General features: G+C 36.8%; 4 protein-coding genes across 6 annotated transcripts; all 4 read right to left on the bottom strand.

Moving 5' to 3' along the window:
- Nucleotides 1-411: 411 nt before the first annotated feature.
- Nucleotides 412-2,067, bottom strand: LOC121247704. Of its 3 annotated transcripts, none has more exons than XM_041146115.1 (3): nucleotides 1,761-2,067; nucleotides 1,230-1,524; nucleotides 412-863 (listed from the first exon to the last, which is right to left on the bottom strand). In XM_041146115.1, the coding sequence occupies exons 2-3, from the start codon at nucleotides 1,448-1,450 to the stop codon at nucleotides 563-565; spliced, it is 522 nt and encodes a 173-aa protein (XP_041002049.1). In that variant the 5' UTR covers nucleotides 1,451-1,524; nucleotides 1,761-2,067; the 3' UTR covers nucleotides 412-562. The 3 variants fall into 3 exon arrangements, with proteins under 3 accessions (XP_041002049.1, XP_041002050.1, XP_041002048.1); XM_041146116.1 differs by lacking the exon at nucleotides 1,761-2,067 and adding an exon at nucleotides 1,622-1,640; XM_041146114.1 differs by lacking the exon at nucleotides 1,761-2,067 and having other exon boundaries at nucleotides 1,230-1,643.
- Nucleotides 2,068-3,833: 1,766 nt separating this feature from the next.
- LOC121247701 (profilin-5-like) lies at nucleotides 3,834-7,102 on the bottom strand. Its single transcript, XM_041146110.1, has 3 exons — nucleotides 6,814-7,102; nucleotides 5,749-5,886; nucleotides 3,834-4,281 (listed from the first exon to the last, which is right to left on the bottom strand). The coding sequence occupies exons 1-3, from the start codon at nucleotides 6,934-6,936 to the stop codon at nucleotides 4,147-4,149; spliced, it is 396 nt and encodes a 131-aa protein (XP_041002044.1). The 5' UTR covers nucleotides 6,937-7,102; the 3' UTR covers nucleotides 3,834-4,146.
- Nucleotides 7,103-8,476: 1,374 nt separating this feature from the next.
- On the bottom strand, nucleotides 8,477-11,276 carry LOC121247697 (pentatricopeptide repeat-containing protein At1g51965, mitochondrial). Its single transcript, XM_041146105.1, has 2 exons — nucleotides 10,334-11,276; nucleotides 8,477-10,068 (listed from the first exon to the last, which is right to left on the bottom strand). The coding sequence occupies exons 1-2, from the start codon at nucleotides 11,099-11,101 to the stop codon at nucleotides 8,863-8,865; spliced, it is 1,974 nt and encodes a 657-aa protein (XP_041002039.1). The 5' UTR covers nucleotides 11,102-11,276; the 3' UTR covers nucleotides 8,477-8,862.
- A 1,235-nt stretch (nucleotides 11,277-12,511) lies between these two features.
- On the bottom strand, nucleotides 12,512-18,461 carry LOC121247699 (mitochondrial-processing peptidase subunit alpha-like). Its single transcript, XM_041146107.1, has 13 exons — nucleotides 18,266-18,461; nucleotides 17,086-17,325; nucleotides 16,713-17,009; nucleotides 15,494-15,661; nucleotides 15,158-15,325; nucleotides 14,961-15,041; nucleotides 14,713-14,779; nucleotides 14,413-14,510; nucleotides 14,045-14,117; nucleotides 13,862-13,932; nucleotides 13,599-13,648; nucleotides 12,850-12,962; nucleotides 12,512-12,702 (listed from the first exon to the last, which is right to left on the bottom strand). The coding sequence occupies exons 1-13, from the start codon at nucleotides 18,302-18,304 to the stop codon at nucleotides 12,650-12,652; spliced, it is 1,518 nt and encodes a 505-aa protein (XP_041002041.1). The 5' UTR covers nucleotides 18,305-18,461; the 3' UTR covers nucleotides 12,512-12,649.
- Between the last annotated feature and the right edge of the window lie 77 nt (nucleotides 18,462-18,538).

Here is an 18,538-nt window from a genome sequence, read left to right as displayed (position 1 = left end):
TGAACAAGATGCAGATGTTGGGTGAAGTGGAGTCTATCAACATATAACTATAATTGAGATGCTGCAATGAAATGTTAGGTGCGATTCCAAAAACTTTTGTAAGAGATCACAGGATCTGAAATGCTGCATGTGGCCAACTTTTGTCATTGAAAAAGCAAAGCGTACGTACATGGATGGAGGCATCGCATCATTGAAGTTAGATATTTTTAGGTCATTGAAAAGCTAAGCGTACATGGAGAATATCTGTGGGGTTTGCTTCAGCATACATCTTCAACAGTCCGAATCAGTCGTCGTTGCTGTAACTCAAGAGCCTTGCTATTAGGGTGGTTCAATTTTGGTTGTCCATTTGTAAGCTGGGTTCACTTTGAATGAATTATCATATTAGGCTGAAAACTAACTAAAAAAAAAAAATTACAGCCGCAAAAGGCAGGCACTCAGTATTATTGTTTTTGTACATGAGGAGTGGAGCTTTTCTGAATACATCTGCTCCTTACCCTAAATATATAACCTCGAGTTAAAACAATGTGTTTCCCCGGCCAGATCATGCTTTTAATAGGTTTCATTACAGATCAAAAGTTCTTCTGCACAGGGATTGGAGGGGCCTACTGATAGCCAAGAAACTTCGATTCCTCTTCTTCTTGTAAGAGACAGAGAACCTGGATCTAGATGCCTTCTTAGAAATGGTTGCCTTGGGAAGGGTAGCGTATGGTTTGTGGTTATCCAAGCCTCCCCCATAGCTCTTGCATGGCTTCATTTTTCTTCTATAAGGAGTTTCCTTCTTTGCTAGGTCTTCTAAGCTCATCACCCTTGAAAGAGAAGTAAAAGACTGAGACTTGCCTTCAAAGTACTTGGAAAGTCCTCTCCTGCATATATACAGACTCAAATGTTTAGAAAGAGGTTTTGTTTGATGCTTCAGCCTTTAAGAATGTATGCACATATTGTTTGGTTCTGGAAAAGGTGGCTGCTACCTGTGGAAGTCTAGCTTGGTAACATAAAAATCCATTTATTTTTTATTACAAAATCCTAGCCATGGACATTGTTCTCCCAGTTTTAATCTCTCTTTCCCCTCTAATATCTTGGAAAACCGATTCCAGACCAATATTCAGTACGTAATACGTAGCTCAGCTATTTTGATGAACACTGATGCATAGAAATCTTAGTAAGCATTCATGCCAATCCAAAAAAGATCTAGTTTTTACTTTTCTTGGAGTTGTTGAAACCGTACTTACTTGATGGGTAGTTGGGCCATGAGCTCCGACAATTCAAACAATGGTCCACTGGAATGTGCGGATGAAAAAGAAAATGAATTTGGTGAAGATGCATCGTCCTCCATGTCTGAGGATGATGATGTTGATCCTTCACTCGAAGCTCTCGAGTCGGCAAGGGAGGATGCAGATAATCCGCCATTATTTTTATTATTATTTTCATCACCATTATCATGACGTTCCATGATCACCCGCTGATCAATGATCTCTATCTAGATATTGTATGGCGACTTTGGACCCTGAAGCATTTGGATTTCACCTTCACACACGATAGAAATAGGTCTTAGCTAGAAGATGCTTGTGAACACTGAATATATGGTTTCAAAAGATAAGCCCTTTATATGTATCTTGCACGCCTGAGCTTGGGGGAGACTTCTTGGGAACCATATATATATATATATATATATATATATATATATATCGCAGCTTATGTCTGAAATACTAATAAGCGTTTATTGGATGGGTTGCTTTTTAGGAAATTTAAGGCCATGACACCTAGTGCATACAAATTCAATAACTTTAAGGTGAAGCAGCACCCCTTGTATGGTGATATGTTCAGCGATGATGACCGGTCGCCGCCCACAAGAGGAAAAAATAAAAAAATAAAATTAATAAAATGAATTTGATTGAAATTGGAAAAAGAAAAGGGGGAAGAGAGAGAGAGAGAGAGAGAGAGTCTTACGAAAGATAAAGAAAAATATCAAGAAATAAATAAAGAAAGAGATCGAATCATAATCAGCACCATGCAGGAGTGTCGGATAGGGAGGACCAGGCCATGCATACAAAATCAATGCACTCGGATGTTGGAATAGCAAGATATATCCTCAATTTCATTATATAAATAAACATGTACGTAGTTTGTTTTTGTTGTTCTTCTTTCCGCATTATTCATAGCCTTATCTTAAAAGAATATTCGACATTATCTGATCTCTTCTGGTTTAGGTTCCAGCTTGCGTTGCGCGCCCATTGTGTTGTTGATTGTACTAGGACAATTAAGAGGATAAGCTCTATGGCGTTGAAGCCATCATCTCCATCGGATCAATCAATGTGTCTCCATCATCTATACCCTATTATTATCTGTATTAGTACTGTGGGCGTCATTTTCATTTCATTTTTTTTTCTTTGTTTTTTGACAAAAAAGTTCTTCTAGATTTAGTGGCATGCATTAACGGGATATCTTAGGAGACTAGGAGGCATTTCCATATTGCATATATATTATATAAATATATATATATATATATTTATTTGGGTTGCCTTCCTTTGCAAGGATCTTAGGAGACAAGATGTAATTTGAACCGACAATTATTTTTTTCTAAGAAATTAATTATAAATAACTCAGTGCATGAGTTCATCAAACTAATCATGTTCCACGTACGAAAACTAATTGATCTACCAATTAGAAAAAGAAAGGGATAAAAAGAAAAAGAAAAGATAAACCTAGATTTTTCCATGATCGATCGGTCTAGTCTTTTGGAATCAATTCGATTTCCAGTGGAGCAAACTTATCTTGTTACTTACTTTCAGATAAACATAAGCTTTGAATAATAATATGCATGCACGATGGGTGTAGGGTTTACTGTAAGATTTGGTGATTGGTCGCAAATTTAGTTAAAAGAAAAATGATTATTTGTGATGAAAATGATTATTTGCAATGAAAATTAATTTATTTAATTAGTAAAAAAAAATGTAATTTTAACTGACTGTGAATAAGTATTTTTAAAAATGATCATAAATCTTTGTTGGCTACCGAAATTGGGTACCGAGAGTGTCTACCGATCCTTTTTTTTTTTCACTTAGTGATTAAGTAAGTATTTTTTAATGATATTGTAATTTGTTTAAAAATATTTAAGGATATAAAAAAATATATGAAAAAAAAGGCATTCTGCCTTCTTGAGAGAATTTGTCGGTTAGACCCTCAGTGGATGTAGCACGACTCTTTAAAAATGCTATATATATATATATTGTAGAGTCTTTAAGAAGTTACAAGATGTAATTATAAGTGGAATGATGTAATTATAAAGGTTGGAAGGAGGACTTGTTGTGTTGATCGACTCGGGGATAGAAGGTTAGATTTAAGAGTTAGGTAGCCTTCGCCATCTCATCTTATTGTCACCGACAATTTTGATATTTAATCCACTCATCATCATTACTAAATGAAACACTTGTTAATTATGGTATTCAAAACTTAATGGTATTTTTCTTCTTTTCTTATGAACGATATCTAGATTTTATATACCAACTCTCTTATATTTATATATACATATATATATATATATATATATATATATAATATGTGTGTGTTGCATTCTCCAAATAAGTACATGGAATAAATTAATGAAATAGGTAAGTCCTCTTTGAGAGAGAGAGAGAGAGAAAACAAATTCTTTTATAGATACGTTTTTCTTGCATTAACACTTCATGAAAAGTAAGAAGTATGAAAAATACTAGTTTTGATTTGAATTATAATTCACCCATATATACTAGGAGTCTAGGACCAATATCGGTGGTTATTGGATTTACATTTTTGCACTCACTGGACTTTGCCAATCCTTATTAGTTATTGCTGTCACATTAAAGCATAGTACCATTTCTGAAACCTTTCATCACAAGCTGAAGTACAAATTAAACAGGAGGGATTACACATATAATCAAATTAAATCATATAATCAAATAGAATAAATCAAAGGATAGATTCAATAGGGACCCAAAACAGGAGGGGATACACATAAATTACGAAAACGTGCCCAAAAATAGAAAAACACCAAAATTTACTGTTTCTGTCCTCACGCGGTTATTCTCAGCAACAATTGATCCACTGCCAGTCCATGAATGACTCAAGCCCAAACCAAATATCACAAAATGAAAACCATGATATTGCGACCTAAAGGCCCTGATCCACCAGATAATCCCCCAACCTCTCAACAATCATGTTACACTGTCCAGGAGTCAGAGGTTCGTCATATACACCAAAAATCAAAGCTTGGCTGGTTTTCTTCACCGTGATGCCACCAGCACCCTGCAACATGCGAGGCAAATCAATGAATAATTATTTGCAGGTTCACTTATGGACACATCCAATACGCCACTTATATGGATGCCTCCTACATCAGATAGTATAAAAAAGTATTATTTTATTATATGTTTTAAGCTGTAATATGTTCCACAGTGAAGTGGTGTGCTCAAACACCAGCTTATAAGTAGCAGTACTCAAGCAAGAAATACCGATAATAGTGATTTGTTCTACCGCCACAATCGAATTCTATGGCATGAACCAATACAAAAAGTGTGATTACCAGGCAAACTCCCTCAACTAAATATGAAAATTCATACTTTGAACTAGCCGCAATATGAGTTCATCACAAGAACTTTACTTCAATATTTACGAAGTCCAAGTAATTAATTCTGTATTCTCAACTCTTTCGCCCATCATAAAAAAGATTTTATTCTGCAACTTTCCCCAGTATCATTAGAAACTTGCATTCTTTAATAGGAGCCCAATTTGTGGAAGACGTGGGGTTTGAGAGCCCCTAGTGAATGGACCAGGACACCCTTATAGACTGATTATGCAAATTTCTTAAAAGGGAAGATGGAAAGGCAATCATGTCCTAAGGGAAAACGAAAAGGTAGTCAGGACATGATTAGAGATCCAATAATGTGCAATGACAGCTCATTTCTTGAAAAAACTTGTGATAAGCTTTATAAAAGTAAAAGTACAGGGAATTTGATTTGCATGTGTTGGTTTCCTTGTCTGAGCACACAAGAGGCTGTAACAGATGGGGACTAGAAGATTGCAAGCAAAGAGAACAGAGGATTGTTATACGCGGTCCCCACACATGAGACGCCTAAGCTCTTTTATTTATCTTTTCAAAGGCTAGCCAGGTACAAGGTCCATGATGAACCTTTAAATGAGAAAGATAAAGTTGTTGACTGCATCATTCAGTGAAATTAAGGGTGGTGGGTTTCTTCCATAAAAAAAAAAAAAAAAAAAAAAAAAAAAAAAAAAAAAAAAAAAAAAAAAGGTGGTGGGTTTCTCATTTACGAATTTGGAAGTCAAAAGGTGAACAGCTATGGCTAGCTGAAACACAGTAATCATGACAGGGTACAAATGAGGATTATTATGGTATCAACTACATATAAAAAAGAGCAGCTAGCATATACTAAAAAAGAGCAAGCTAGTATATACTAAAAGAGCGACTAAGATTATAGCCAAAAACATAAAAGAGCGACAAATATCAGGCACAGGTAGAAATCTAGACCATCAACAGGTATGACAACACTATAAAGGCCCAATCCCAAAGCTATAAGAAAGAGACCCTAGTACAGTTTTTTTTGGTAAATAAAAAAAATGTGTACTACCATGATCATGATTAAGACCTACTAACTCAGATCAACATAAGAAATAGGAACATTACCATCAAGATTCGTGAACCAATTAACAAGTGTATTAGACAGAATGAAATGATGATTGAAGAGCTTAAAACACCTTTTTTCCACGAATAACAGCTCCGGGCTCTCCCTGGATGACCATGTACTTTATGCCTCCGAGGTGTAACCCAGTTGGGGCAAGAGAGCCGGGCTCATCAAAATCTTTCATGATCGCTGCAATTTCTTCAGGCTTGAACTGCACATAAACAGGCAAACTAACCTCACTATCACTGGTGCCCGTTTCATCTTGCATATAAAATAACGGAAAAGAAAGTATATCTCAAAGTTGAAAGTGTTTTTGAAATGCAGACGGCAAAATCGGCCTCTGTCCAAGAGCCCTATCATGCATAAAGTCATGAAAGCTTAAATGTTACAAATCAGCATGAAATTTTGCCTCATAAATCGATTTCAGTAAATCAATGTCGTCATCTAATTCATATAGAGAATCTAGGGAAAAAAATGGTTTTGGTGGATAGCTTGCTACTTCTCCCTTTAATAATTAGTACAAACCAAAGCACTGCCATTAAATAGCGAACCTATTATTTTCATCTCAAAGCAAGATCATCACCAAAATTGTATTAACAATTCAAGTGCGCTCATCGATGCAACTAGGCTTAACACAGCGGTTATCCTAGTTAAGACAATCTATTCATTTATTGGAAGAATATAAAAAAATAATAAATGATTTATCAGAAAACTCTAATAATTTCTTCTCCATCCTAAGTATTCTCCGAAACCAAACGGAGCTCAAACGAATTTCACAGAAATATCTGAATCCGAAACCAAAAAGTCAACAGGAAGTTATATAATGGCACTCAAATCATATGAATATCACATTGAACGACGGATCCTCTAAAAACAATCATAAATTGAACGGATCAAACAACAATTGAAAGGAAAAGAAGAAGAAAGGCTGTATTTGACTCGGCGGAATAGAACATTTCCGTGAAGAGTGTTCCAGGGAGAGCCAAATGGACCGATCCACCGCACAGATCAATCAGACATGCTAAAGAAAATAATAATAATAATAATAATAAAAATAACAACCAGAAAAGTATCTAGCAGAAGAAAACCGAATAACTAAACAACTAGATCTAAGACGGAGTCAAGAAGGATAGAAGACCTGAGCGAATTTGGAGCTCTGTGCCCAAACACTGCCATCGTGGCCGACGATGGCCGCGGCGGTGAGATGCTGGCCGTCGATCTCGCACATCAGGTGCTCATCAACGTACGTTTGCCAAGACATCTTGATTTTCTTCGCTTATTCTGATAAATCTTCTTCTTCTTCTTTTTTTTTTTTCCCTGACCTTTCCAAACTTTCTTCCCAATCCAATCCACAGATATATATCAATTCGTCTCTATGAAAAATTCTGGTTCAAAGAAGAGAGGTATATATAGTGGCCGGGAGAGGGATTGTGTTGGGGCCCGTTGGCAGGACCGTTATAATAGGATTCGATGATGTGCTCAGAGCCGTACATTTCAGACACGATTGAATGAGTGCCGTTCACGTTCGGAAAAGGAAGGACTAGGAAGAGGAGGAGGTGGAGAGTGGCTTACGTGTTACACCTCGGACCGTACGTGTAGACACGTGGTAGCTTTCATTACCATGTTCTTTCCGCTGTGGAAAGTATATCCAACGGGAAGATGAACATCCTCATGCGACGTCGTATCGAACTCACGCAATTGCTTTCTATTTTCAGAAATGTTTTCTTCATCCTTAATTTTATTATTTTTAATTAATGAAATATATTTTTTTTAAGTGACTTTTAAAAAAAATTGCTCTTTTGGTTTTGGTGTTTGCTTAGGGTCCTACATGAGTAATGACAACGATAATTCAATAAAAAAGAAAAAAGAAATGGGTTGGGCCAACTTTTGTTTAATTTTATTAGCTTATAACAGATCACATGAGGTGTTTGTTTGGTCGTTTTCTTCTTTTAAAAAAGCAAAGATCCTCTGAAAATAATTTTGAAAATTTTATCGGGCGAACCATTATTTTACAGTGTTCAATATTAATAAAATAAGAAAAGATTTGAGCGAATATTATTCATCTTTTCCTGGTGGTTGCTTTCTTCTTTTTCGTGTTGGTAAGGACGTGATGGAGTAGGATAAAGGTAATGGTTGAGATGGGAATTAGGTTATGGGCTTCTGGTATGGAGTAGGATAAAGGTTGTTGGGTCAAGTTGGGATGTGGGTCATTTTAGTTGGTAGGGCGGGCCTTTAATAAGGGATGGGATTAAAGTGGGCTGTGGGGCCCAACTGCCCCGTCCAAAGATAGAGAAATTATTACAATACAAGATTACTGGTCATCAACATTAACAGTAACGGCTATGTTTTTGGGAAGTAACTTTATAATAAAAATAAAAATAAAAATAAAAATAAAAAGTAATTTTATAATCTGACGTATTACAAATTAAACTCACAAATTGATGTGACTTTATAGAATCCGTTACATCTACTTTATAATAAAAATAACTTTATAATCTGACGTATCATATCAAATCACATCAATTTGTAAGTTTATTTTTGTATAATCATTTTGTGGCTAAAGTATTTTCCATACAAGATTACTAGATGTCAACAACAGCAACGGCTGTGTTTTTGGGAAGTGAGATTCTTTCGTCCCAAAAGAGGCGTCCAATCTATAATTGTAGAACTTCTTTTATGGGGCAAGGGAGATCTAATTCAATGCATCTTAGCGTCGTATTGAAAAGAATCTTTTTCAAGTTTTATTTTAAACCTAACACTTCAATCACATCTATAATAACCATATCTCAAACACGATCCAATAATGTACATTTGATGCATGGACTGAATCAGCAATCTTCCTTTACAGTTACATTAGAGCAACAGCACACCATGCTTACCTAACACTTTTGCTCTGTTGTGTTCAATTTAAAGCAACCTGGGAGATTCGATATCCACACGTAACCAATACAAACTCTGGTTACGCTGCTGCTGTCTCTGCCATTATGAAAAATAGAAAAAAGAAGTTTGCATCATAAATTGAATCGAACCAAAAACTAGGTCGCTTTCCTGAACATTAAACCTCCCTGTGGATGTGTATAGAAAGGAATGAGCCACCACGACATATAGAAGTTTCAAGATTGTTTTATCTTTTGATGCTGGCGCCAATTAAGAGGCCGAGCAAGGGAATCAAGTTTTCAAGCTTCCATCACCTCAAAGGGCTAACAACCCAACCAGTAATCGGACTTTGCCTGCGAAGTCTGAATTTTCTGTGTGAACCACTTTGCAACCGCTCCAACACTGCATATGTAATCGAATCTGGTGTCAACCCCTGCTGCTTAAGTTTTGCATACAGATCCACTGCTTCTGCAGTTCTCCCGCACCTCTCAAGGCAGTCGAGTAAAATATTGTACGTTACAATGTTAGGACAGCATCCCTGGGCAATCATCTCATCAAACAACCTGCAGGCCATCTCAACCTTTTCCGTCTTGCCAAAACACTCTATGAGTGTGCTGTATGTGACAACATCGGGATTCAATCCTTTCTCTTCCATTTCCTTAAACCTCATGTGAGCTTCATCAAGATCACCATTCTTCCCAAGGCAATTGATTAAGGAATTATACGAGACAATGTCAGGTGTACAATTGCTATTCTCAAGTTCTTCAAAAATTCTAACTGCCTCATCGACCTTCCCAGCCCTACCAAAGCTGGAGATCAGAATATTATAAGTAAATATGTCTGGTGAAGGACCATCTTGTTTCATCTTCTCGAAAAGATCATGAATATGCGAAACTTGCTTCGACTTGCCAAGAGTTGAGAAAACGGTATTATACATTATCGTATCGGTGTTGATTCCCTTTTCATGAATCTTGCCCAGCAGGTCCATAGCCTCAGTTGTCTTACCTGAACTACATAAACTCTCTAACATGGACATGTAAGCATCCCTATCCCCCCTATCATGGAAATTCCACATCTTGCAAAATAGTCGGTGAGCTTCACCCGCGTGGCCCAGCTTGCTCAGTGTCCTTACAAGATAAGCATATATCAACTTATTCATGTATTTCTTTGATATTTCCACAACCACATCCAGTCTACCAAGCTGCCCTTCTGCAGCCAGAAGGTTCAAGATGACACTGTACGTAAATTCGTTAGGCCGACACTCATTCTCTACCATTTTAGAGAAGAGATGAATGGCCTTGTCAACCATCCGAGCCTTAGCAAATGCCTGGATCATGGTATTATAAGCAATTAAATTTGGGGCGAAGCCCTTTGCTAGCATTTCCTGAAAGAGAGACAATGCTTCATCTGCTTTACCAATCTTTCCATTCATTCTGATCATGATTGTGAATGTAAACTCATCCGGCTCACAGTGTTTCCGTTTCATTTCTTCAAACACCTTGCACGCCCGGTCAACCTGTCACAATTCTGCAGATCAGATAATCAGGACCAATAAAACTGAAAAAGTAAAGCACAAGAATTGCTGAAAAAGTTCACTTTCTAAATATTAACAGCAACTCAATCTTTGATGTTACTCGTTAATCTTGATTCATATTCCTTTCATTCAATTAGCAAAATCGAATCACGAAATCAAAAATAAAAATTAATGACTAGCACATAAATATCACTAACCGACTACATGTTCCTCAACATAATACGATTGAAAATGTATTAATGCAGACCTTTTCATCTTTGGCTAGAGCATCCAACAACATGTTGTACGCAAAAATGTCCAATTTGTAGCCTCGGCGACGCATATCGTTGTAGACGTCGAAAGCCTTGTCAGAATCGAGGGAGCGCAGATACGCCTGGAGCAAGCATTTGTAGGTGTAGGCGTTCATGGTGAGGTTCCATTTCTTGATCAAGGATGTGCAGAGGTCCAAGTCCTCGGAGTTTCCGAAGAAGCCGATGAGGATGTTGACGGTGGAGATGGTGCCACGCGTGTTGGACAGGTCCATCTGGGAGAGGACGGAGCGGACGAGGTCGAAGCGGTCCGGGGAGGACGACTTGGAGAGGATGAGGAGGAGGCGGGTGTAGGTGAAGGAGTCGTGTTGGAAATTAGGCGAAATGGAGGGGCAGAGTTGGAAGAACCGGAGAGCGAGGGAGGGGTCGTTTAGGGATTTGAGGATTTCGGAGGCCTCGGAGGGGGTGAGGGGAAGAGGGAGGGAGTGTAGATAGTTGGAGAGGTCGAGGAAGGGATTTCGGCCGGGATTATGCGACGTGGAGGGACGGGATTGGAGGAGGATCTGAGTTGCCTTGCAGATGACGTGGCGGCGGGGGAGTGCGTAGCCGCGGATATCGGTGGGGTATGGAGAAGAGAGAGGGGTGACCTCAGCGGAGAGAGAGCGTCCGGTGGGTGAGGTGGAGGTAATCTTTGCCGTGTATTTCGTGGCGTAGTGGCGGCGGGTGTGATTAAACGCAGTGGCGCAAGCTAGGAGGTCGGGTTTCATGGTGGCGTTTGCCTGTTCGTCTACGTGCAAGGGTTTACTGGTTCCGTGGCTCGGCAGTTTTTAAAGAGCGCCGAGTGGGAACGGCCGATGGGTGCTGGTAATCGACGTAGCTACGATGGGCTAGTGATATGAGCTCAGATAAGCCGACCGGAGGAAAAAAATACGCAGCGACGAGCAATGGCTTTATGGTTGAGATAGAAAGTTGAAAGTGGTTTAAGTGTCATAATATTATTTGTTGTTATTATTATTATTTTAAAATTAAAAAATAAATAAATTATTTATTATATTTTATATAAAATTTGATAAAATGAGATGATACACTTTTTGTATCTAAGTTTTGAGAGCTAATAATATCAAGATACAATTGTGTTTGGTCATTGAATCAAAGTTAACTCATATTAACTCATTTTAAATTAATTATTAATCAAAGATTCAAACTCACTATTTTTTCAACTTTTTATAAAAAAATTAGACTCATATAAACTTATTTCATACATTTTAACTTAAAAATTTAAATTCATCTAAACTTTAAAAAGTTGAACCTAGCTCAATAGGACCCACAAAAATTAGGGCTATAATCAAGTTGAGTCGAGTCGGTTTTTGGCTTGTCAAGCTCAGCTCGACTCAAAATATTCGAGCTTGAAATTTTTTATTTTATTCTTTATTCGAGCTCGACTCGATAAGTTAAACTCTCAACTCGAGCTCGTCCCACAAACGAGTTTGAGTTAAGCCGAACTTGAATTGTTTATTTTTTTATTTTTTGAATAAGATTTAATAATTAATAAATTAAAAAAAATATCTAATATTGAATTTATACAACCAACAAGTAGAACCTGTATTGAATTATAAAATTTTAAAAAATTTATAGATAATTAATATCTAACTAGTTGATATTTATCCAAAATAACAATATATTATATGCCTACATATATTATTAATACATACATTTAATATGATAACATATATTTATTTCATATATTGTTATCATATACTAATATATGAAATTATTAAATTTTATCGACTAATTATTATACAAATTATAAAATATACCTATAAAGTACATTCACTGTATAAACATAAATAATTAGATTACATATTATATATTTAATTATAAAAGTGATATGCTTATATTATTAGCTAATATATATACATATATATATGTATACTTAAATGTATATATATATATATATATTTATCAATATATGAATGCGTTTTAATTGAATTGAACTAACAAGTCGACTCGACCATAAACGAGTCTTAACCAAGTCGAGTTAAGTTTTGTCGAATATGTCATTTACAAATTGAGCAGATATCTGCTTTCACGACTAATTTTTCTTTCTTTTTTTTTTTCACGAGTTAAGTTTTATTGAATATGTGTCATTTAAATTATAAGCACGAAACAAAAACAAATGATATGAAATGTTGTTGTCGTCATGACGACAACGTAAGAAAACAACATTAATTTGTCGAAGAGATACATTGTTACATTCACCAAAAATCTCTTCTTTTAATCTTTTATTAAAAAAAAAATTATGGAAACAAAGAGACTCATTTTGCATGGAACTTGCTGCTAACAGATTCGTAGCTGGGGACATTAAGAACTGCACAAAAGGAAAATTTTCTTATTAACCCATGCCATATAAAAGATGAAAGAGAGAGAGAGAGAGAGAGAGAGAGAGAGAGAGAGAGAGAGAGAGAGAGAGAGATGAGAAGAGAGATCAGATATTCTTTAAAGAATAAAAAATTACCATCCCCATATGATGCCATTGTTAGAGGTGAAGAAATGATCTTCTGTGATATGCTAGTAATATCCTTCAATGTGATTTCATCCACAGCCTTCAAGAAATGCTCCACCGGCAGCCTGCAAGGTCAGAACCAGTTATAACAACTAATTATACAAACATTTTGCGATCGCAAGATCAATACAGCGCAGAAAACAGCTATATTTTGATCTTAGGAAACAATTACCACCATTGTTCAGTATGTCATAAGACACACAGCAATGCTTTCAGAAAACAACTAAAGCCATTGTTGTACTTCAACTATCAAAGTTGAGACAATTGGCTCTCAAAACTACCAAGTTACAAAATATTTAGATCAAGATCATCACCAATTTTTCGCCATCTTAACGGTTAGAGACGGATGAGGTGTTACTTGATATACTAAAAAAAGGTGGTTGAAGTGTGAAATGAACTTCGATGGTTTAGGTACCGCAAAATAAATATTGTTATCAGTTTAAGGGTTCAAAGCATATTTTCCTCTAGAATTTTTATATTATGATAGTCTACAAACAAGAAAGACGCTTCCTTCTATTTGTCTGACGTCGCTGTTGCAACAAATGTCATGTACTCAAAAAATAAAGTATGTTAGACTAGTTACAATGATATGATTTTACTATAGCACAAGCAGAAAAGGTGTTAAGAAATCGCTCGAAGAAAAATGTTTGCGCATGTATGCATAGTAGAAGAGAAAAGGTGTGTCCAGCTACTCGACATACCTCTTTCCATAAGTCAAAATCTGCCTCCCTATATCCTCTGATACAATCATCTGTGTAATACACCAATTAAACGGCAATAATAGAGAAACAAAAACCAAATAACAAATTAATCAAAACAAAAAGCTAGTTGCAAAAGAAGATTGCAGGAATGATGTTCAGCTATTGATATAAGGGGGCAGACAGCAAAGACGCAACACAAAACATAAACATAATTAACTTAATATATGAATGAGAGAGAGGGAGGGAGGGTTGGGGGAGCATACTCTAGATTCCAGATTCATCAAGACAGCAGATTTTGTGGACTCTTTGGCACGATTAAGCTGCACCTCGGTAACTGCCACACAGGAATAAAAAGAAACAAGAAAGGAAAATCAAAGACAATGGAGAGGACTTATGACATAAATCTCACCAAGAAAAACACACAATGACAGGAATGCAAGGCTAACCTTTTCCAGGTGTTGCAATTGAGATTAATTCTCCTGCTGCTATATCAACTGCTTTTGGCGCAAAGTCAGGGCCCTGTGTCCACAAATTGAGCATCCACGAGCTTAGTAATGAAAATTAAAATGGTAGCAATAAGAAGTTTAAATATCTAATCATCAAAATAAATTAAATCATGTCCAAAGAACAGCATACTTATAAGAAAAAAAAAAATCTAGGACAGCATTAATCTTTTTGTCGCAAAAAAAAAAAAAAAAAAAAAAAAAAAAAAAAAAAAAAAAAAGTAAAATAAAGTCTTGGATATAGACCATCTAGATGAATTTATGTGTGGAGTCAACACAATGATGTGAAGTTTAGATGGTATATGCCTTACAGTGCTAGCATAAATGCCAAACAATCCTGTCTCATTGAAGATGCTGTTGAATGCAGAAAATGATTGGATCTGCTGGTATTCATTCAAGACATTCAGATCTGTGTTCATATACACATAAATTTTTTAAATGTTAGAAAGATTTAATACACATACACCCGTTGAAAATCAAATATAAGTAAACATAACCAGATCAAAGGCCAGTCTTAGGGGAAAAAAATTAAGATAACATAATTAAACATAACCAAAATAGAAGCAAATATATTCAGCTTAATTGACCAAGAACACCTGGATAAAACTTACATAGTCGTGAGTGCATCCCTTTTCCAGGGCCCCCAGCAGAGAATGAACCACCTCCTCCCATAAGCATCTGCAGAATTCTTGCTGGTTAATTCCCAGCCATTTAAGCATGACTTTTTTTTTCCCCACACAAGCGGTGCCTTTTTTTTCTTGGGGGGGGGGGGGGGGGGGGGGATGCAAGAACAGATATACGACTCATAGATGATCCCAACCATAAAATCTCATTAAGATGCCAAGGTTAAATGCAGCACCTGAAGAACAGTCACAAGAACAGCTTCTTTCTCTTTACGCCAGCCACCAGGAACTTCAAAAGCAAGAGCAATATGTGTGTTCTGTTCTCACAAAGAGTTAGCAGACAAGTAAAAACACAATTAAGACCTAGGGGGTGGGGGGGCAAGGATGGAACTTTGAAAAAAAATAATGGTTAAGGATGATTAGTGATACACACCACTATATCAGCATGACGACGATAATCCCCTCCAACGTATACAGATCTTGGCTCTTCAAGACGGCGTGTGCTTGGTAAGTCAGAGAGAAGCGAGTCTGCAATGGACAGAAGCTCATCATGTTCAACCCCAGATGCTGCAAGAACCATCCGAGGAGCAGTATAATTCTCCTGAAATGCCAGAATGAAACATCATCTATTAAGTGCAAAAACACACATGGAAGAAAAGCATATAAAAATAATAGAATCAAGGAAATTCAAACAAGACTTGCCAACATTCTATATTTCAATGAAGAATTAATTGTGCACAACACTTGTCATAAAGTTTCTTGGCCTTACAGCAACAAATTCCTTCAAAATGGTACCATCCAATCTGTTTAATGCGGCTTCAGGAGCCAAAAGTGGATTTGCCAATGCACCAGAGTAACCAGCTGAGTGAATTGCCTCCAATAGTAAGCCTTGAGGATTGTTAGAAAGTTCTCCAAGCTCTGCCTTCACCTTTAGCAGCTATATAAAAATATAGTGAACAATGATCAGAACATTAGGTGCAGCTGAAAAATATAGACAAAAGGATTGGCTATGATCCACGGGCAATAAACATGTGAATGATGAAATGACATGACATGGAAACAAAAGCAATGAGCAAAAGAATTTGATAAGTTCGTAACAAAAACCTATAGGAAAAGCAGTAGAGTACTTTTGTGCAAAGTTTTAAATTTCGTACCGTACCGGGCGGTATGGCCGAAATATATTATTTCTGTGGTGTAGTCGGTACAGAGAAGGGTATAGTTTCGTACTGGTCAGAATTTCGGCCTGTACCGGCCAATATTTCGGCCTTTACTCTCTCTCTCTCTCTCTCTTTTTTTTTTTTCCAAACTGCAAGCTCATTTTTTGACCCCTCAATTTAGACCAGACTATTTATAATTTATATATAATTTATTAATATATAGACTATTATTTTGAAATATAATTTATATATATATATAATTTATTCATATATAGACTATTCCGAAATGGTACCGGTACCGAAATATCTCATTTCAATGTCTCAACCGAAACGGTCACCAGTACGGTATTCAAAACATTGCTTCTGTGCCCAATCTATTAATTAATAGCTGAGCAAGTATGTAAAGCGTTCCAACCGGTTTCATAAATGTCAGCACTTATGTAACAGAAAGAGTTCAACATGCCACTTGGTCAAATATGAGAAGTGTCCAACCCTTAAAGTTGAATACAGTAGACTTATCTTTAACCCATGGCCACTCAAGGGCCAAAAATTAAGAAAACCAAAGAAAATAAATGTGGAAAAGGAAGATTCTGAAAGGAAACATAAACTCTCTTTTTTTTTTCTCTTTTTTTTTTTTAAATTTTCTATACTGCCAAAAAATAACAGCCATACCCTTCTCCCACCCTCAAAATCCCTCCCTCCCTGCAGGATTAAGGAGGATAACTACCAGTAGGCTACGATGGATGGTGTTAATTGGGGGTTCTTTATCCTCACAATCTGTAATCACATCTAGTCAACGTGACGAAATAATGGGTAAATAACAAATATTACCTCTTCGTTGACCTCCCAATCCAAGAAGGCAGGGTTCCTCACAGAGTCAACAAGCAACTCTACCATTTGAGGAACGTAAGTTTTTAGTGCATCAAAAGTGTACCCCATTTGCTCCCGAGAGGCCGAGGCTCCTATGTTACCTCCGATTGCCTCCACTTCCCTCACAATGCGTAAGTGGCTTCTGTTTGTTGTGCTCTTGAAGGCCATCCGTTCTAACAAGTGCGAAGCCCCAAATGATTCCGGGGTCTCATAAATGGAACCACAATCAAGGTATAATCCTATGGATGCTGCAGGGTTCTGATTAAGACCAACCATCAAAATGAGAAAGGAGTAAACAAAAAAATACAAAGGATGCAACACTTTTTTTCCATACCGGCGATGTTTCCGAAGCTATTTTGACACCATTAGAGAGAGTTGTAATTTTAGTTTTACTTGGTTCAACATGATCGGGTAGTGGAGGAGAGAGGGCCACGCCTGCTAGTGGGAGCTCCAGAGAAGGTAGAGTTCTAGACTGTTGACTCGTCAGCCAGCTAAAGAGGCCCCCTGAAGACTGCTTTTCAGTAACTGCGCTGGAAGTTGCAAACCTAATGGCGCCCAGAGTGCCCACATGATCCTACTCAAGCAATTTCATCACATGGGGCAATCCATTTCCGGTTAGTAATTCAACAATGTAGAGATACTCAGTAACGGTTTTCTACCAATAGGTTGCATATTTCGATACATGGGGAAAAACAGATTTTATTGGATAAAAATGAGAAGGCACATCAGTATTAAAGAAACTACCATCAGAATCAAATGGAACAGTTCTACTTTCTTTTTTCCTGGCATATAAAAAACAAAGACCCCTATATCTATCCCAACCGGCAAAAACACAGACTAATTTCACATTGAAGAGTAGTTGCAAGTGAAACAGTCCCCCCCACCCCCCCCTCTAAAAAAAAAAACAATTGATTGAAACAAAATTGAAGACTTTAGATAGTGAAATTTTTAAGACCGCATTTGGTTGTTAAAATAACAAGTAAACAGAAGTATATAATTTTTAGTTTTAAATTTTTTTTACACTACTAAAACCCAAAAAAAATATGAAAAAGCTTTAAAAAAATAACTGGCATACGAGAGAAATAAAAGCTTCTTCGAAATTTGAATCTAATGCAATATTCAGCAGCTAAACAGAGAGAATGAACATTGCAACACATTTTCCCCTGTCCCCACAACGATAATCCCATTCCACAGGTTTGTAGCCTAAACAAAAGTCTCGTATTAAGCTCTCCTCCAATTCAAGCTCTTCGAAAAAATCATACTCAATCATCAGTAAAACAACCATTATCTGACTAACCCGTGACATCAAAATTAGATCTAACAGATAACAATTCGAAGTTTAATGGGAAAAAGAAGAAAGAAAACAAAAACGTTTCTCAACCTTTTTACTTCCAGGTCCAGATAACTAAGAGTCAAAAGCTGATTAATCAAATTAAAGTATGTCCAGCGATTTCTAGTAAACCAAACAAAAAGTTAGGGTTTTGAGGGGGGCAGAGTTTGATAGTTGTACTGACCTTGAGAAACCTAAGACGGGAAGCTGCAACTCGGTACATGGTAAGGTAGACAACGATAAAGCCCAGGGAAACCTTTGTGGGGAACGCAGTCTGCGTGTCTTTTTGAGGTTTTCTGAAAGAAACTGTGCTACAGGGAGATCCGAAGAAGAGAACAGGCTTTGGGTTGGGTTTTCGGGAGGGTTGGATCCTCTGCGGTTAACATTGATTCAATGGATTTTGTCTTTCAACCTGATTTGGCCACGTCATCATGTTTGGAGAAGAATCGGATAAATC

Source organism: Juglans microcarpa x Juglans regia, chromosome 1S (assembly GCF_004785595.1).
Source record: "Juglans microcarpa x Juglans regia isolate MS1-56 chromosome 1S, Jm3101_v1.0, whole genome shotgun sequence".
Taxonomy (NCBI): domain Eukaryota; kingdom Viridiplantae; phylum Streptophyta; class Magnoliopsida; order Fagales; family Juglandaceae; genus Juglans; species Juglans microcarpa x Juglans regia.
This window is presented reverse-complemented; position numbering and strand designations above follow the sequence as displayed.